The 18,775-nt window shown below is 52.2% G+C and overlaps 3 protein-coding genes across 3 annotated transcripts; 1 reads left to right on the top strand and 2 right to left on the bottom strand.

Annotated features, from left to right (window-relative positions):
• Nucleotides 1–7,506: 7,506 nt before the first annotated feature.
• On the bottom strand, nucleotides 7,507–9,066 carry J4E93_008685 (uncharacterized protein; the record flags this gene model as incomplete). The annotated part of the gene is made up of 3 exons (XM_049346583.1): nucleotides 7,507–8,261; nucleotides 8,313–8,667; nucleotides 8,716–9,066. The coding sequence occupies 3 exons, from the start codon at nucleotides 9,064–9,066 to the stop codon at nucleotides 7,507–7,509; spliced, it is 1,461 nt and encodes a 486-aa protein (XP_049196473.1).
• Nucleotides 9,067–11,371: 2,305 nt separating this feature from the next.
• J4E93_008684 (uncharacterized protein) lies at nucleotides 11,372–13,068 on the bottom strand (the record flags this gene model as incomplete). The annotated part of the gene is made up of 2 exons (XM_049346582.1): nucleotides 11,372–12,924; nucleotides 13,062–13,068. 2 exons carry the CDS (start codon nucleotides 13,066–13,068, stop codon nucleotides 11,372–11,374), a joined length of 1,560 nt encoding a protein of 519 aa, XP_049196472.1.
• A 1,398-nt stretch (nucleotides 13,069–14,466) lies between these two features.
• J4E93_008683 (uncharacterized protein) lies at nucleotides 14,467–15,612 on the top strand (the record flags this gene model as incomplete). The annotated part of the gene is made up of 1 exon (XM_049346581.1): nucleotides 14,467–15,612. One exon carries the CDS (start codon nucleotides 14,467–14,469, stop codon nucleotides 15,610–15,612), a length of 1,146 nt encoding a protein of 381 aa, XP_049196471.1.
• Between the last annotated feature and the right edge of the window lie 3,163 nt (nucleotides 15,613–18,775).

Genomic DNA, 18,775 nt, shown 5'->3' with positions numbered 1-18,775 from the left:
AAAAGAACGGTGAACACTTCGCGATCCTGTGTAGTACTCGACCTGACCGTGTTTGCTGAGACGGCGCATCGTGACGGACGAGAGAAGCAGTTCCGAATTCGAAAGGCGTCGAAGATTCAACGTTTCATCTTTGGCAAGAGCCGCGAACGCCTCGTTCAATCGGGCAGTGCCTGCTACGATATCCGCAAGACTCGAGCTGCTGGAATACATGCCTCCGGAACAATTGAATGGGGCCCCAGAGTGGGCGAAGGTAATGCTACAGCGTGGTGGGTCTCCGTTCCAAACTTTCTTTAGTAACGGCAGTAAATTTTGTTTCATGACGACCTTGCCACATCCCCAACTGCAGACAGTCGTGATGTCGATGACTACCTTTTTTACCAACCTCATCTAAGAGCCAAGTGAGGCGAGCCATACCGGCGCATAATTGATCTGGTAGTAGTCATCCCAATCGCTGGCTTGACACCCCCTGATTGCTTCGCGGTCACACCTGGTACCAACTCTGGTAACGACGAAGGTATTGTTGCCGTACAAGATGCCAACCGTTTCGTGATATATCTGGCGACAAGACTTCAGCAAGCCGAGCCCAAGTGAAGCTTCATGCGTGAACTTCTGCGCTTCTTCCCGTCCATGGTCTTGCCTTTTCTGCCAACTTTTCAGTCTGCGCGGAACACGCCTGCACATCCGATAGCGGTCCACCCATTCATCTTCTGAGCTGTCATCGGGGAAAGACTCATCATCTGCACGAATCTCATAAGGCCGTCGGTCGTAGTAGAAGTTGGAGTTATGGATGAGTATTCCAGGTCGTCGTGGCAGCACAAACACGTGTTCGCTGATGGTGTTGCGTACCTCCGCCGGCAGCGTAAGGAAGGACGGCGCGGACGGATCTAGAGGAGCCGAACAGCCTTTTGGAATTTCCATGACAGTGTATGGAAAGATGTGTGCGAAACGGTATTAACGAGGAAAATGGGTGTTGCGAGGCAAGACAGAGCTGATGGCGGTCTGGAGACAAATGGAAGGGGCGGCACAGTATCTGAGCTAGGTTGTTATGGGTTAGCAGGGCAACGCGAAACTCACGCGTGCAAACTTCCAGCGATGGCTCATGATGCTGCTAATGTCATTGATGCTATTCCGTGTCCGTACCTAGCTATCACCGCATTCTCCGCCAGCTCCTGCAGACCATCTCAACACCAGTATCACGACGAGGTTATCGCGCTTCTCCGATGGCGCGTCCAGGCATTCTCCCCGGAGCATGGACCCACTCACAATCCTTCAACGCCTCATCTTCTTTAGCGCATCATCAAGGCTGCCCCATCCGATCTCCACACACCGCCTCAAATCGTCCCAAGCATGTATCAAGCACTCGTCGCGCCTATCTACCGGACATGCAAAGTCCATCAGCTCTGCGCGCCGCCGAATGACATCAGCCACCGAAGCAAGTTTCAACTTCTGGGCTCCCGAAAAGCCAGGGACAGCATTGCTGCTCACGTCGGACTTCCATTTGGTTGCTCTTGTGCAACGAAACTCGTGCGGTTTTTCCATGCATTTGAGGATGGCGCCGAAGCCGTTAATGCGTATGTTGGGTGTATACTGTTGGCGCTCACGAGCATAGATGCTGTCTCGGAGGAGGTCGGTGAAGAAGAGGAAGACGGCTTGTCTCAGCTTCTTTATTGACACTTCAGAACATGCTCTCTGGCGTCCTTCGTTGTCCTTCATAATGATGTTAATGGTCGACCACATGTTGGCGTTGAGTATGGACATGCTGCTCAGGAAGCGCACGAGACCTCTCATATTAATCTTAACATCCTCGAGGCCTTTGTCGTCATCCAGGATGAAGTTGAGGTTGATGCTCTGGCCGCTGGTAAGCCCAAACTCGCCCCTGGCGATGGAGCTGATTGTTGTGTTGTTGATGGCCTCCGGCCAGAGCAGGGTGTCGAGTGCGCTAAATCTCTCGAAACTTGTCTCGACTTCCTGACTGGTCATTGAGAGGGTCAACGAATACCCTGGTCGGATGAGAGACTTTACCGAACAGGGAACCATCCTGAGAAGGGTGAGATCAAGTCCGTGTGTAACATGAGCAGTCAGATCCACGACGATGCCTTCGGGCCCAAGTGCTACATATCGAGCGATGATCTGTCGAATCGATCTAGGCAGGTCTGCGCGGGACTTTATCGGCTTTTTTGGGTTCCAGGAGACTTCTGCTCCTTTACTCAGAATAGTGAAGAACCTTAGCCCCGAGCGTTTGTACTTGACGAAGTGCCATTCAGATCGTCGTCCCACTTGTTCAAATTCAATCACGACACTCTCTAACGATCGCGAAACATGCCTTAGTCCAAGCATATCTTCTTTCCCGAGAGTATGTAAAAGAGTGTTGAGATCTTCGGGGACCACTCCAGGCGCTCTTGCATCATTAGGATGCGCAGAAAGAACTCTCCCTGTAGACTCAAAGACTATCTCGCATCTAGCTTCCGGGTGCGCCCACATAACGCGGAGGAGGGGAAGGACATCGAAATCGGCCACCCAACGGCAATGGGATGGACACATGGCATCCGTGTCGATGACCACCTTTCGCAGGAAGCGGTAGTGATCTCCAATAGAACTCATCCATCGAGCAGAATAATTCAGTTGGTTATATCTTTTGTTATCGTAGAATACTGGAGCATACCATGCACGATATCTGTTTGTAAGGTAGTTGATATCGTGTCTGTCGGTGTGTCGACTGAAAGCGAACGTGTTGTGCCCGTAGAGCACTCCAGCTGCCTCGGACCAAATCTGGCGACAAGATCTGAGTATACTGAGCCCATCCGAAAGGCCATGGGCAAATTTTGCTTCCAGGAATTTTAAATCCTCCGCGTCGTTGTTCATAGCTGCTGCCCATGCTGAACGGTCGCGTTCGTAATGCGAGATGCCTTCGTATTGGCATGATTCGCACAGACAGCGTGGCCCTCCATCATCGTCGTAGTCGTCTAGATCTGGTGCTCGTGGAAAGAAGGCGTCAGCGTTGTGTAAGAAGACGAAACCATCATTCTCGAAAAGCAGCTCGTAAATTGCGTTTCGTATTTCGGCAGGAAGTTCTAAGAAGGAAGGTTTGGACAGGTCGGCAGGGTGAGAAGTGACTTGCATAGGCTGCACGATTGTCGCACCTTGCGACACAAGGTTGGCCATCGCGCGCGCGTCAACGAAGTTTTTGGAACTGTTTGTTGAATTTAGAAAAGGTGGTCAGGTTGAAATTCGAGCAGGTCACGACAAAATGCGAAAATTCGTAGTCTGAATTGAGTGTCGCTACCGCACTTGGATGTGGATACGAACATCTGAGCACCACATCATGAAAAGGCTCAATAGGTCTAGAGCCTACCTTAGAGTTAGCTCACCCACTTTGTATGCCTCTATGTTAATGTAGGCTGCAGGCCTGCTTGGAGTTTTCTTGGTTAACGTGGCACCATCATTCTGCGCACTAATGCGAAGGCACCTTTTCTGTAAATGCACGCTATAGACTAAGACACACTTTGAGGCAGTTGCTGCGATGCTGTCCTGGAAAGGGCATGATCCAGCAATGATATGTACTTGAGTAGAGTATGCTGTAATCTCGCCCACAGGTCCGTGAAGATTAGTGTCTTCGTACACGGGAATCCCACCTCAACTGATCAGCACCAATTAATCACTCCCTCCGTCCTTCTCGACAAGCTATCCGATCATTTCGCCGTCCCGGATGAATCATTCCAGAATCTCTTCCGCATATCGTCGAATCGCGTATGCTGAAGCCATTCCAGCAGGCTCCATCACCACGTCAGCGAACCAATACATGATGACCTCATGGAAACTTGGTAGTGTTTTCCCAGCAGTGACACCACTTCCAATTCCCCTAGCGTTTCTGTTGTACTTGCGCGTGCAGAAGCTGTCCAGAAAGGTCTGTAGATAGTACTTGACGTTTGAGGTTCCCTCCCAAGTACAACTATGGGGACAGGATGGTCCAAGTTCTGTCTCGGACAGAGAATCACTCTGAACGCGATTTACTGCATGCTTTTGGAACAGAAGAGCCCAGTGTAGCATGTCTAGCTTTGGGAGCTTGTATAGGCCCTGGGCAATCGAGCGCCATGATCCGTCCGTTAGCGTTACGAATGTGGAGTCGAATTCCCTCAACGTGGCTGAGTGTTGCTTTATGAAACGTCGTAGTCGACCCCCGCTAATATAAGTTGCGTGGAGACTCAGCGTGGTGATCTTGGAGTACTGCATAGTAGCAATGTGCTTAGAGAATACTGCATGGCAGCCGTCGCAGAATCTCAAGCGAGGATGGGTCTCGCACCCGTCCAGGCGAAGGGTCTCGATCTGACTATGATTTGCGATAAGTCGTGACAAATTTGTGTGATCCGGCTGATAGCCCTTCAAATGATATCCATGCTCGTTGCACATTTTGGCGTCCTGTATTATCTGCTTGATTTCGGGACGTTCGAAAGGTAAGGTCGGGGTGCTGATCTCGATACCCTTGGTGTATGGTGAGCAATCCGCAGGACAGATCATTAGAGTGTGATGATCAGCGCCGCTTAGGTTTCCAGGCCGCACTGTGAAGACTGTCTTCTTCCTTGCAAAGCCGCTCCTCGCTGAAGCGGCATGTATGAGGCGGTGCAAGTCCGTATCCTGTGCCGGAACTTCCTCCAAAGAAGTCGCTTGCTTCAAGTTCCGGAAGCATGCTGCTAGAAGTTCAACAGTCTCGCTGGCTTCCAAGTATGTCGAAATCTCTTCGCGGCGCATTTCACGGATCGGGGACAATCCCCATGGAATATCACAGTCGTCTGTCGTGCTATTTACGCTAGGATAGTAGAACAGCACTCGCTTGATCCGGTTGCGAAAAGCTGGTATTTGAGTTAAGTGCAATAGCTGGCAAAGTCCTTTGTGGTCGACGACTATCTCGAGCTCCTCTAGCAATAGTTCGTACCTGACCGCGGCGTCGAAAGTCGTCTTCGCGTGAAGGTCTCGGCAGGTCAGGCGGAGCGACTTCAGGTCATCGTTATTGTAGGATAAGAAGCCATCTACATCGTGCTCCAGGCCTAGAGATCGGCAGGTCCTGCTGATGATCTCCGTGGGTAGAGATAGTAGAGACATTCCGAGTCGACTAGAGGGATGCGGTTGAAGCCTACGTTGGTCCAAAAAGGTGCGAAGGTTGAGTGTTGTCGCTGATGTAGGCGTCTAGTGGTGAGGTGAAGGCGCGAAGATTCGGGTTGGTGACTGTTGTAGACTCCTGGAGACTCCTGGGTGCGCAGGCGGAATTCTTTGTTCAGTCGGTTGAAGGGTATCGCGAGCGAGAAGAGAGCGTGACGGCTTATGTAGCAGCTGAGATATGGGCGTGCACGTGTGCAGAGCAGAATATGGGTATCATGTGACCAAGGCGCAGTGAAGATCAGGTGTAGGGTATCGCGAGCGACCGATCGAATTCCACCGTGGCGTAGGAAGGCGGCGAAGTCAGGAGTTGATCGCTGATGTGGCCGACCGACTGCGCATGAGAAAGTTTGCAGTCGTGAGGCGGAAGGTAAATGTACAAGAGACGCGGAGAATGGAGGTGAGAAAGGTCCGGGGAAGCAGCAAACGTTGGTGGCGCTAGTCTACTTACGGTACTATGACTATCTAGGTAGCGACCAGGCGCAGTGCAGATTCTGATCACACTCAGGCATGTACGTCAGACGGTAGGCTGCACGCGCTTTCACTGATTATCATTCGTTATCTCATCGCGACTGTTGATAAGGTCTCTTGTGTCCCCTAGTACATCCTGTACGTCTGCATATCACTCCTGTCAGAAGGAACGTCCAAGACCTCCTGTGCATACCGCATCTCAACGTACGCAGCTTCCATATATCCATTACTCGCCACAACGTTAGGAAAGTCATACATGTACACTTGATAGTAGCTTGCCCGAGTTTTACGCGACGGTCGTGTCCCGGTATAACCATGAAAATGTCGTTTGCGGTCGAAGTCCGCCGTCCAGAAGTGCTGCAGGAACATCTGCAGAAAGAGCTTGATGTTCGCCTTTCCGTGATATACGAGCTCGATATACCAGCTTTGATCTGAGAACGACGGAATCTTAGACTGAACGACCTCGTGTCTTTGGTAGAGATGATTGAGGTAAAGCGTCTCGATTTGCGGTAGTTTGAGCAAGCCCTGGGCTAGAGATTGCCATGAGCCATCCGTCAGAGAAACGGATGAGAAGCGGACATCCTTCAGGGTTTTGGTGTGCTGTTTGACGAAGCGGCGGAGCCGGCCTCCACTCACGTATGCCCTTTCCATATAGAGATATGTCAGGTGAGGGAATTCCGCGGTCGCAATATGCTTGAATACCGCGTCGCATCCGTCGCAGAGCCTTAACATGGGCATTTTATCGCATCCAAGGATTTCAAGATGGGTGATATCGTTGTACGCTGCAAGAAATCTGGAGAACTCTCGATAGCTTGGCTGATATCCCTTCAAGTGGTAGCCTTGGTTGTCGACCTGTCCTTCTTTCTGCTTTGCCAGCTTCCTATAGAGTGACATCCCATGCTCGAAAGCCGAGTCGGGCGCATTGATGATCAGACCTTTGGTATATGGCGCGCATTCCCCCGGGGAACTTGTAACACTGCGATAGCCTGATTTGACGACAGGCTGCGCTAGTACCTCAAAGATTGCGATCTCGCGCGGAAACTCACTTGCTGCTAGAGCGGCGGGAACAAGACCGTACAGGTTGCGCCCGTGAACGGTGATTTGCGATAGCGCAGGAGCGTCTTTCAAGTTCCGAAAAAATTGCGCGAGAAGGTGTACCGTCTCGCTAGCCTCCAAAGACGTCGTTATATCGTCGACGATTTGCTCTCGGAACGCGGCTTTAGCCTAGCGCGTGGGTGAACGGCGTCAGTAAGTGTGTCATACGTAGTTGGGGCGCGGAGATCACTCACCCACTTAGCCTTCAAGTAGTCTGGCGGAGCTTCCTTCTCATAAGGAGACGAGAGCATCAATGTTCGAATACGCTTGGAGAATACGGGGACCTTGGTGATGTGAAGAAGGGCGCAGAGCTCCTTGTGGCTAGCTTCGATATCAAGCTGCTCAAGAAGTAGCCCGTATCTCACCGAGGCGTCGTACACGGTCTTCGAGTACAACCCTCGACAAGTTATACGAAGTGGTAGGAACTCATCAGTGTTGCAATAATGAGTGAAGCCGCCGCGTTCATCCTGAATCATCCCAAGATAACGGCAGATCCTGCTGATGATCTCGGCGGGCAGTGATGATAACGACATCGTGCGGGTGGTCGATCGAAAAACCAAGCAGAGTAGGTCGAGGCGTAGATGTGAGCGCCCTAGGACTTTGTTAAACATTTCGTAGACTTATGTAGGCACGAGGAGTATCCGTTGGGCGCTAGGGTCCAGGTACTGCCGTGCGCGGCTATGATTCACTACTCCTTGGCACCGCTGGCATTACGCAATGAACGAAACGATTCTCTCGATCTCTGCATACCGGGACACCCTTCTGTATGTATTGATTTAGTATCAGCAACTACTCCTCAGGTGGGTACACAACAATACGATCAATATCCGCGCCCTTAACATCCTGCCCATTATCCAGCCCACCAATGGTAATAGTGTTATGACTACCCTCCTCCAAGTTTAACATAAGCGGTGTGCTCAGAATAATACCCTTGTGCGTATCCCTCTGATACAGCGACTCCACCTCTTCCGTCTTGTTGTTAACAATAACGCTCGAGATGCGGCGAAGCTGCCACGTCCCATTGATACGATCGGGTGAACCTCCGGGCTGGTCGCCAAAGCCCATGTCGTCGGTGTTCTGGTAGTAGAATGAGACCCATTGGGGCTTTCCAGTGCCTTCGATGTTGGAGAAGGTGACTTTGCTGTCGTTGCCGTAGATGCCGGTGACGATGACGCCGTCGCTGCCGAAGGTGGCTTCTTGGTGGTAGGCGTCGCCGGTGGTGGTGGCGTCCTTGCCGTAGTAGGTGGTGCCGTTGATGGCTGTGACTTCTCCGGTTTTCACGTCGAGATCGTAGACATCGTACCATTTCAGCTCAACGGACTTCTTCTCTTCGTCAATCTCAAGCGGCAGCCAGATGTATCTGCTTTCCCAGAGACTGATAGAGTCCCATTGGTCACCCATGTACAGGTAGGTAGTCTTCTTGGTACCGTTGATTCGAAGGTTCAAACCAGATTGCGAGTTGAACGTGCGGGTGTTGAGCGGTGCGATGATGAACGGTTGAGACCAGGGGCCAGAAAGGGAGTCGGCGCGGAAGGCAACCACGTCTAGAAGCGGTCAGCACATGATGGAGATATCTGTTTAGTAGTAATACTGACTATTTGGGCGGTAACCCGTCTTATGCGACATCAACGCGAAGTAGCTCTTGTCGGTTTGCACAATCGTTGGTGCTTCCAAATCGTACTTGTCGAAACGATGAACGACTTCATCTAGAGCAGTGATGTTCTCATTGAAGGAAGTGAGATACACGTCACGTCCTTCCCTGCGGTCGCCGTTGGAGTATAGCGAGTACGCCCGACCGTCTTTCTGGTCTACGAATAGACCGAAGTCTTGTGACCAGTTCCCAAGTGGCGCTGTAGCATCAACAAAGCTATAGGGGCCGGTGATGTTGTCCGAGACCGCAAGACCTTGCAGAAGCTCTCCGTAGGTGGAGTTGTCGGCGTGCCACCACATCTATCAATGTTAGCAAAGCTACCGTGGTTGCTGAAGACGAGTGCTTACATGGTATTGACCGGTGCCCTCGCTGTATACGACCTTTGGTCGTTGAATGATGTCCTCGGGGGAGATGTAGGGATGGCCCTCGATGGGCTCCAGGGCCAGACCGTGAGGCTCCCATGTCGCAAGGTCGTCGGAGCTATATACGCTGACACCACCACCCTCCTCCTGTCCCTCGATCTTGTACTCGCCGAACCAGAAGTACTTGCCCGTCTCTTGATCCACAGTAATACCACCAGCATGCGCATTCACAAGAGTGTCATCAGTAGCTCTCCAACGCGCTCCAGGAACGATCCATTTGGCGGAGGCAGTCGCCGCAGCTAGCAACAGCTGGCATGAAAGCGTATTGAAACCCATTTTGTAATGATGCGATGGCGGACTGGGGTGACGAACATTTTTTGGTACATGGCTGTAGACCTCATATAGCCGGTTGCAGAAGCATGGATGTTTACTAGCCAAGCGGCTCCGGATTGTGTTCACCCGAGTACTCAGGAACCTAAGCCCTGGATATCATCTTGCGGGGCTCCGCGCCTGTTCGCGGAAGCGATCGTCGTATTTCTCCAGGTTTTGGGATGGCCCGCTACCGCGATTTAGTCTAGTCAATTCAAATGTCGGAAAAACCAAGACTTCGCGCTGGGTGCCAACGATGAGGGGAGGCCGCCGCATGCACATGTCACGGGCAATCTACTCGATCGAGCATTCTTCCCGGCTTGCCGTAGGTTGTTGTGCCTTCGGAGACATGGGCCAAGGGCTGGTATTGAGGTATTTCGTGATGAGGAGAAGAGCTTCGGGCTAGCTGGAGATGAAGCTCGCAGCTCGCTTGCGGAAGTTGCTGACGTCATCATGCCCGAAAGCTCACCTGCCGTGCCGCCCGCAGCCAATCTGCTCACCAACAGTCAAGATCATTATCTTAGGACTTTGACTATGTTGATATTCAGGTTAAAAGACGAAGCTTTCCATTGGGCTTATACATGATGACTGCGATGCAGGTACATATTCCAAACACCTCAAACGCTGTTTATGTACACCTCCTACTCCCCTTCCACACTCCGAGCAGAATCCAGGAGACGTTGCTTAAGGCCAGGATACTACACAGCAATTTGTTACCTAGAAGGCAACTCGAAGAGGTCTACCTTGTAGTATTGCGGCAAAATCCGCCGATGCCTAAGCTCTTGTACCTGATAAGGACCTCCTCGTACATATTTTGTAGTCGAGAAGAATTGGATTAAAGCCTTCAGGGAACGCTGAACATCCGCACGAGTCTTGAAAGACACGGTGTCAACCGTATTCCCATACGCGCTAGGTCGGGGAATGACACGCCTTGCTTCTGCTTTCTGATAAACGCCAAACCTGAACGTCAGCTCTTCAAGCCCGGAGATGCTCTTGAGAACTCGCGCAACAGTTTTCCAGGAGCCGTCGGTCAACGTCGTACAACTGATTTCAATGGCTTTGAGCGTGTGAGCTTGCTGTTTGATGAAACGCTGTAGTCGACCACCGCTGATGTACATGGAACGGATCCTGAGTGTGGTGAGATGAGTGAAAGGTACCTTCATGATACTGTAGACGAAGATGTCGCGACAAGCGTTGCAGAAGCGTAGTCGGGGAAAGCTGTCGCATCCGTCGAGGTACAAGCGCGGAATGCTCCTCAGTCCGTGAAAAAAGCTTGCGATCTGGGGTTGGTCAAGTCGGTAATCCCTTACATGGAAGCCTCGCTCGATTGCTTCTTTGTTCTCGATTTCTTTTCTGACCCTGCGTGCTTGTTCAGTCTCTGTCGCTTCCTCACTCTCTTCTTCCTCGACCTCATCTGTTTCGCCGTCCTCCTCTTCACTATCTGGTTCCAGACGATCGAAAAAAGAATCGTAATGCGTCGTGTGTCTACCGCACGAAATCGATGGGGTCGTTTCATCAAGAGAAATCCACGACACATAGCGCGCAAATGAGGAAGGTGAACGTCCAAATTCTCCATAGCCTCGTTTCAGCAGCATGTCTGGCTCGATCCACACCTCTACACAAGGATTTGGAAACTGTACTAGGTCCAGTGCCGCCAACAAAAGATGATGGCCTGTAGAAGAGCTGAGTTGTAGCATGTCTAGGATTGGTGCGACAGCCAGGTATCGCAGACATTCTGCTAGAAGATGAACGGCTTCGCTCGAGTCGATGTAGGCGTCTCGCTCTTCTTTTTCACGGATCACTCTCCGCGTGCTGGGTCGAAGTGGGATCACGTCCGGCGTCCAGAACAGTATACACTCTATTGTTTTCAAGAATTCAGGGATCTTGACAAGATGGAGAAGAATACAGAGCGATATGTGATCGAGATCAAGCTGGAGATCAAAGAGTTTGTAATGGTAGCGAATGGCTGCGTCGGCATGGGTCTGTTGGTAAACGCGTCGGCAGGTGAGGCGCAGGGATTGGAAGTTCTCATTGTCGAGGAGCTCACAAAAGTTTGTAAGTAATACACTGAGTCGGTTGTTAGGGAGAGCCAGAAGAGCCATGAGCACCGACGGAGGCTGTTGAGGTTGAAAGCTAGGAAGTGTATCCGCTGTGGAGAGACAGTCGCGAACTTATATGTGAGCTGCCGATGTTTGTGTCATGGGTCATGGGATGTCGACTGCTGCGACAAGCAGCACATGCGCGATACCTACGAACCAATCTCTTCACCCTCTCAGAGTTTCGCGCAATAAGTCTGCACCGGCACCACTCCCCCACTCCTATCCGGCGGATCCCTCATCGCAACCTCCCTCGTCCGCGCCAAACTCTCCAACTCATCCAACCGATTCAGCGTTGCTTTCAAATGCTCTTCAAAGCCCGGTTGTTGAACAACCTCCCGAAACGCATTCTGCATCGGCACAGAATCTGCTCTTACCATGCCATGCGCATCGATATGAATGACGTTGATGTGATCGAACGGATGGACAAAGTCGGCGCGCGTGATAATCTGGCGGGCCTCGTGTAGCGGAATCTGGGGAAGCGTGAACTGATCATCCGAACTGGGTGTCTCGTTCTCGCGGAGTACGAGGGCGCGTGCTAGGACGATGGCGGCGGCGCAGTATTTTTGCTGTTCTTCCACGTCGTCGTCCATGGTGTCGCCGAGGATCCAACAGTTGTTCAGAAACCACATTTTCTCTCTTCGGTTGATTTGCTTGCATGTTTTTAACATGTCGTAGGATTTGGCGACTTGGTTTAGGAAGATTAGTCGGCCGCCGACTTTGGCGAAGACTTCGTCGAGGATGCTTTGGGGTACGTCTTCGTTGTGGTAGCGAGCGCGGTATTGTTTGAGTGCGGTGGTTACTACATTCTTGCGTACGTCTCTGACGCTGATGACGTGCATGTTGGTCGCATGCGGTGTCAGGCGTTCGAGGGTCCAGAATTCATCGGAGGTAAAGACGGTTGTGACGAGCTCGTTGCCAGCCCAAATTTCGGCGCGCTGCTGCAAGATCTCCAATAGATGTTTGCCTGCTTCATCGTCTTTGAACAAATGAATGTTGTTGATGATCATGAGAAGGGGCTTGCCGCGACGCTTCCGCAGCGACAAAGCCACCTTTTCCATCTGATTGAGCGCTCTCTCGATGTCCAGTAATGGCGAGCTGTCCCTAGGACCCCGAATACTGAACAGGCCTCCAATGTAGTCTTCGTGGAATTCGTAGTCGATAGCCTTGCCAAGCCTTGTCCGAAAGACCTCGAGGTCATTATGCGCTTCTAGCATAGCAATGCCGTCACCGTTGACCTTCCGCATGGCCTCTAGGAGTAGCGCACGCTTGCCAGTACCTCGTTCGCCTATGACGAGGTAGTATCTTCCCCTAGCCCTACCGCTGACCACATTGTCAATGTCTTCCTGCTCCGCTCGCGGAACCCAGTATTCCCTTTCTACAATCTCTTGTATCTTCTCTGGCTCGGTGCCGTATGAGATGCGACCCAAAGCAACACGTTCTTGCGAGCTGTATCCTGTTGCGAAGGCATTCTCGATCTTCTTGGCGACCGTCCGCTTGTAGAAGAGGCTGTAAGCATATCCGCCAAGGCCAAGACCGAAGAGCGATATCAGCGCTACCGTGCTTCCTTCAAGCACGCTCCTTGCAAACTTGCTTCGCTCTTGCTTGTCCTCATCGCGCGGGCCGTTGTTTCGTGATTTTGCCAACTGGGTGTTGTTCAGAGCCTGCAGGACGGAGGGCGGAGGCTGGAAGCGCGTGGGGTGTCTGCCGAGGGGTAGGACAAGCCATCCTGAGGTCGTTAGCTTTGTAGTGACTCTGGGGCTAGTTGAGATAGCTTACCCCTTCTGGCACGCTGTAGAGAGCGTCTCATTCGTCTCGTAGCAGAGAGAGCCGATGTGTGTGTAGTCAAGTAGAATACCTAGGTACGCGTCATGTAGGTCGATGCACGAGCACGTCTTGGCCAAGCGTCTCACGCCTTGCCGTGTAGCCGAACATCTTCAGAGGAAGTGGAGACGAGACGCAAAGCCGTATATCTGCGATTGAATCGAGTGCCATTAACAAGACATGGTGAGCTCTATGGTAGGGAGTGCGATAGAAGACCTCGGGACGCGAAGGTCTTCGGAAGCGCGTCATTCCAAGATCCAGGGTTCGCGCTAAGACACGTTCGCAACGTCGACATTGTGACAATAGTTTGATGCTCAACACCAACATTGGGGAATACTGAAATACCATTCTCTATTACTCCTCGGAGGGCTAGCCCTCCTATAATTCCAGCGGGTTACAGACAGGCGGTGGTAGTCGTGAATCGAATCTACTTGTGACCACAAGCAGTAGTACCCTGGGTACCATAGGTACCAGTTGAAGCATTCTCATCAAACGTTTCCCGCAGGCGTTCTGGGATAAGCCTTGCTCATATTCCAAGAACGTCAATTGCAAGATACCTACGTAGGTGTCCAGGCAGATGCATTACACGTTCACCATCTGCCGAACGACTGCGATGTTCGAGATTACTGATACACTCAACACCAAGGCAGAGACCCACCTCTGTCTATCAAACCAACGAGCCCATCTCGACAGCCCGATATATATACCTTCCATCAAAACTTGCTCATCTGTCTGTCGAACCTGCCAAATCTCGCGACGCTAACCCAACGCAGCCTAACACCTCTCAAGATCGACAGGGTCCACACGTGCAAACGCAATCCATGAGGCGACTTGGAAGGCCCAGACGTCCGTTTCCCACAGCATCGGGCACCCGTCTCATGACCATCACGGTATTTTCCACCTAAACCTTGCGACACAATATGTAGCCTCTTCTTCGACTTAAGGCGATTCGCCTTTTTGCTTCTTCACATACTACAAACCTGGGCGGCCTTTGATAATGTCGCGCTCACCAACGAGCTCGAGAAGCTCATCGTCATCTCCTCTGGCCTCACCAACCCAACCAGTCTACCCCGCCCGATCAACACCATCGCCCACGCGACGATCACCCCGCCCCCTCCTCGTCAAATTGTACACCTCTCACGTTCTGTCAACGTGGAATGCGCGCACCTTTGAATTCGGCGCTGTCATCTTCCTTGCGGAAATCTTCCCGGGAACGCTGTTCTTCGCATCGTGCTATGCGCTTTTCCGGTCGCTCGCTGCTGCCGTCCTTGGATCATGGATCGGAGGGCTAGTTGACCGGAGAGACAGGTTATGGGTTGTGCGCCAGAGTATCGTGTGGCAAAGAGTTAGTGTAGCCGGGAGTTGTGCGGTTTTGGTGGCGATGTTGGGCTTAGGTGGAGAAGAGAGGGATGTTGGCATTGTGACCTACGGACTCTTCGTCATCAGCATGGTGCTGGCGTGCTTCGAGAAACTTGCTTTCGTCGCCAACACCGTGTCTGTGGAGCGCGACTGGATTGTCGTCGTATCCGAGAGTCTGGCTGTCGACCGTCAAGAGCTGAACAGCGCGATGCGCAGGATAGATCTCATCTGCAAGCTCATCGCGCCGGTGGGCATCGGACTCGTAGACGGCTACTCTACTAAAATCGCCATCTGGGCCGTCTTCGCACAAAACGCGATAAGCGTGCTGGTAGAATACTTCGCCATCGCGAACGTCTATGCCGCGGTACCGGAATTAAGTGTTGGAAAGGGCGTCATGACGAAACAGGCGTCTGAAACAGACATTGCTACGGAACTGCAACACCGAGCCTCGTCGCCTAACCAGGACACCGTACCAAATCCCACTACGCTCCGCTCCACCATCACCAAAACTCTAACCGCACACCTCGCGCCGTACCGCGAATACATCACCAACCCCGCCTTCCTGGCCTCCTTCTCCCTCTCCCTCCTCTACCTCACCGTCCTCTCCTTCGCCTCACAAATGACGACCTACCTCCTCACCCTCGGCTTCACCAGCACGCACGTCTCCGTCATGCGACTCGTATCCGTTATCCTCGAATTATCCGCCACCATCGCAGCGCCGTGGCTCATGAACAAAATCGGCGCCGTACGAGCAGGTCTCTGGTTCATCAACGAACAACTCCTCGCCATCGCCCTCGCAATCGGCCTATTTCACGTCTTCCCCACAACCACAGCACCGATGCTAGCCGGCGGCGCCCTCGTAATCGGCGTATGCCTCTCCCGTCTCGGTCTCTGGGGCTTCGATCTCAGCGTGCAGTACCTTGTACAAGAAGACGCGCCACCTGCCTCCCGTGGCTCCTTCTCCGCTATCGAAATGTCGTTGCAGAACTTGTTCGAACTGCTCTCTTTTGCGACGACAATGATCTGGTATAAGCCGCAGGACTTCTCTATACCGATATATATTTCTGCGGGTGCGATTGCGTCGAGCGCGGCGTGTTTTGCGGGCTTTGTGAGGCAGAAGAGGGGGCATTTGTTGCATACGGATCGGTGCTTGAAGAGGATGGGCAAGGGGAAGAGGATGTATCAGGTTTTGCCTACGATTGAGGAGGAGGATATGGAGATGGAGGTGAGATGATGTGGGGGAAACGGGGAAGTATCCTTACGGCTAGACCGAAGTGAATGGAATTGATGAAGCAGCATCGCTAAGATCCACACCGTAGTGACATCGCACATTTTGACGATGACTGGGATTTATGATTGAGCGAAGAAGAGAAGCTAGACCCGGCCCCTGAATGAATACACGCAACGGTAACGCAATATCATGATCGGCTGTTGGAAAGAAAACTAATCATGAATCAGGCGGAACCAAGGCCCCTCTACCACAGCAGATGCTACACGCGAACATGGCGCCTGACGTTCCACCGGCATATCAAGCACCCACGCAGAACTCTTGGCTACTATATCATGCCTGCAAATATTATTCCCGATATAGCGGCACGCATCTGCCGTTACTTGCCAAGCGATGCTCTCGTGGTAGTACCTCGGTAGCTAGATGCTACGCGCCAATTGCCTGTTGTCTAGCATCGATCACTTCACGCCTTCCAAGATTGGTTTCATGGCTCCGATCTTGGCACTTTATCCTTGACAACCCTTCTCTTACCCCACCAATGCGGATCACCAACACCAGGACAATAAAGTGCAAGTACTCTAATCTTCCTTATGTATATATCATGACATCAGAGGTCGAGAAGAGACGAGCATGTAAAAGAGAGCAGTCGAGTCCTTCAAACGCCCGCATACGTGCCTGCCTGGAAGAACAGACAACCAAGAGGCTCCTTACGGTGTTCACAACCCAACACTCCACCATACTAAAACTCAATACCTAGACACTCAAAACCCACCTCTGCAACAATGCATCCCACCCTCTTCCTCATCTTCTCCCTAGCCCTATCCACAACTACCCTCGCCCTATCCCCCCACCTATCCCTATCCACCCGCCAACAGCCTTTCAAAACAACACCCATAACCGACTTCTCCGAACCCTGGGCCTTCGCCTTCCTCCCCTCCAACCACATCCTCGTCACAGAACGCAAAGGCAACCTCCTCCTCGTCGACCCAGCCTCCAAAACCAAAGGCACCATCACCGGCGTCCCCGCCGTCGCGTATGCCGGTCAAGGCGGTCTCCACGACGTCGCCTTGCATCCACAGTATGCGAATAACAGCATCGTGTATATCAGCTACGCGGAAAACGGTTCCGGCGGCGCAGGCTGCGCGGTCGCGCGGAGTAAGTTGAGTCTAAGCGGTGGTGGTAGCAGCGGCGCACTCTCCGGTGTCGAAGTCATATGGCGGCATTCCCAACGCGCCACAGGCGGCCTGCAATTTGCGTGTCGTTTGAAATTCGGTCCGCAGGACGGCGCGTTATACATATCCTCGGGCGAGATAAACCAAATGCACCCCGCCCAATCCATGACGTCCAACCTAGGCAAAATAATCCGTCTTTACGATAACGGGACTGCCTACGCTGGAAACCCATTCGCTTCTCAGGGAAGTATTCAATCCCAGATTTACACGCTCGGCCACCGCAATCCACTCGGTATCGATTTCGATGCTCAGGGCCGGTTATGGGAGGTTGAGATGGGCCCGTTTGGCGGCGACGAACTGAATTTGATAGTGCCGGGTAAGAACTACGGATGGCCGGTTGTATGTGAGGGACGGCACTACAACGGCACATTGATACCGAAGCATAGTACGAGGCCGGAGATGGCGGCGCCGAGGGCGAATTGGGTTCCTGTTATCTCGCCTGCTGGTCTGATCATTTATAAAGGGGATCTTTTTAAGGGGTGGAAGGGAAATGCGGTTATTACGGGGTTGAGTGCGCAGGGATTGGTCAGGGTGGGGATTACGGGGGATGTGGCGAAGGAGGCGCAGAGGATTGGCATGGGGAAAAGGATGAGGGGGATTAGGGAGGATAAGGAGGGCGCGATTTGGGTGATTGAGGATGGGGCTGGGGGGAGGTTGTTGAAACTTACTCCGAATTGAAGTGTGTTGGGGAGGGTTGGAAGGGGTTGGAATGGTTGGGCGCCGAGGTTTAAGAGAAATGCAAATGAATCACGTTCATGGAGGGGATGTATCGAGCTTGAAGTCATAGTAATTAGTTTCCTCGACTTGAGGCTATCCATGAGACACCAGTACTACAGCCGAGCTTTCTCAGTGACGTGAACGCCATCACCGCTCTTCCATCACCCTTTCCATTCGTATGTCTGTGAACCCGAAGATTCATACCGACATATCATCCACTCACCTCCTGTACGACCCATCTACTGAGTCCAACTACACTCCTTCTTGCACAACTTGCCATCAACATGGACGCCCTGGCAGATGATCTCGCACTGAGAAGTATGTTTGCAAGTCTGTTCTTGATCATTAGCACATTTTCATCCCCTTCATCCTGACCTCCACCACATAAACCAAAAGAGCACTCACATTAGCGCAATCAATGTAAGCGTCACTGCAGCGCTTGCAGAACGTAGTAGCCATAGTGTGGACGTCCTGCTCTTCGTCGTCAGCTCTGGGGTAGAGCAGGGAGAGAGGATGTGGCAGGAAGAGAGGGTTTGACAGGGGGTGCGGGTGTGGACTTGCGTTGTCGGGTGAGGAGCCGGTATCGTGAGGAATGACGCTGCCGAGGACGATGGTGGAGAGAACCGCGAGGGCGAGGCCGGTGGTGAAGGACTTCATCTTGGTAGACGTTTGGTTGTTTGTGTGGGGGTGAGCTGAAGGCGGCCTTGAGGATATTGGTTGTTTAGTTTGAAGGTATACTTGGATTTAGTAAGTCGTGTAGAAGGGTTGTTGAGGCAGGAGCGGGTGAGGTTGTTGTATAAGACTTCGAAGGAAGGAGCCGAGTACGTTGGAATAGGTCCAGGCGCGGTGGCGATATTCTCCACCGGACCCCGTTTGCAAGGTGAGTGTAGGAGCGGCAGCCTGAAATATTGCGTAAGTGATTCGGGTTACGCGTCCAGGTAGTAAGGATGGCTTTTACAGGTCTCGGCGTGAATGCTTGTGGAAGTGACGACGGAAGAATCAACGAGAAGCAAGTGACGAGAAGTTTGACCAGCAGCAAAACACATCATGATCGATCTTTACAAGTGACAGGAAAGGCATGTTGAAGTCCCGTCTCAAAACGATCTAACGAATTACAATACGTAAACAAGAAGATTCTACAAACACCAGTGTGCCTTACCAGCGATCGCCCCAACGCCGCCCCATGCCATGCTATGCGAAAAAATCACTCCAATCTGCAA

Source organism: Alternaria ventricosa, assembly GCF_023758065.1.
Source record: "Alternaria ventricosa strain BMP 2768 chromosome Unknown scaffold_17, whole genome shotgun sequence".
Classification (NCBI taxonomy): Eukaryota; Fungi; Ascomycota; class Dothideomycetes; order Pleosporales; family Pleosporaceae; genus Alternaria; species Alternaria ventricosa.
Note: the sequence above shows the minus strand (reverse complement) of the source record. Positions and strands in the feature narration are given on the sequence as shown.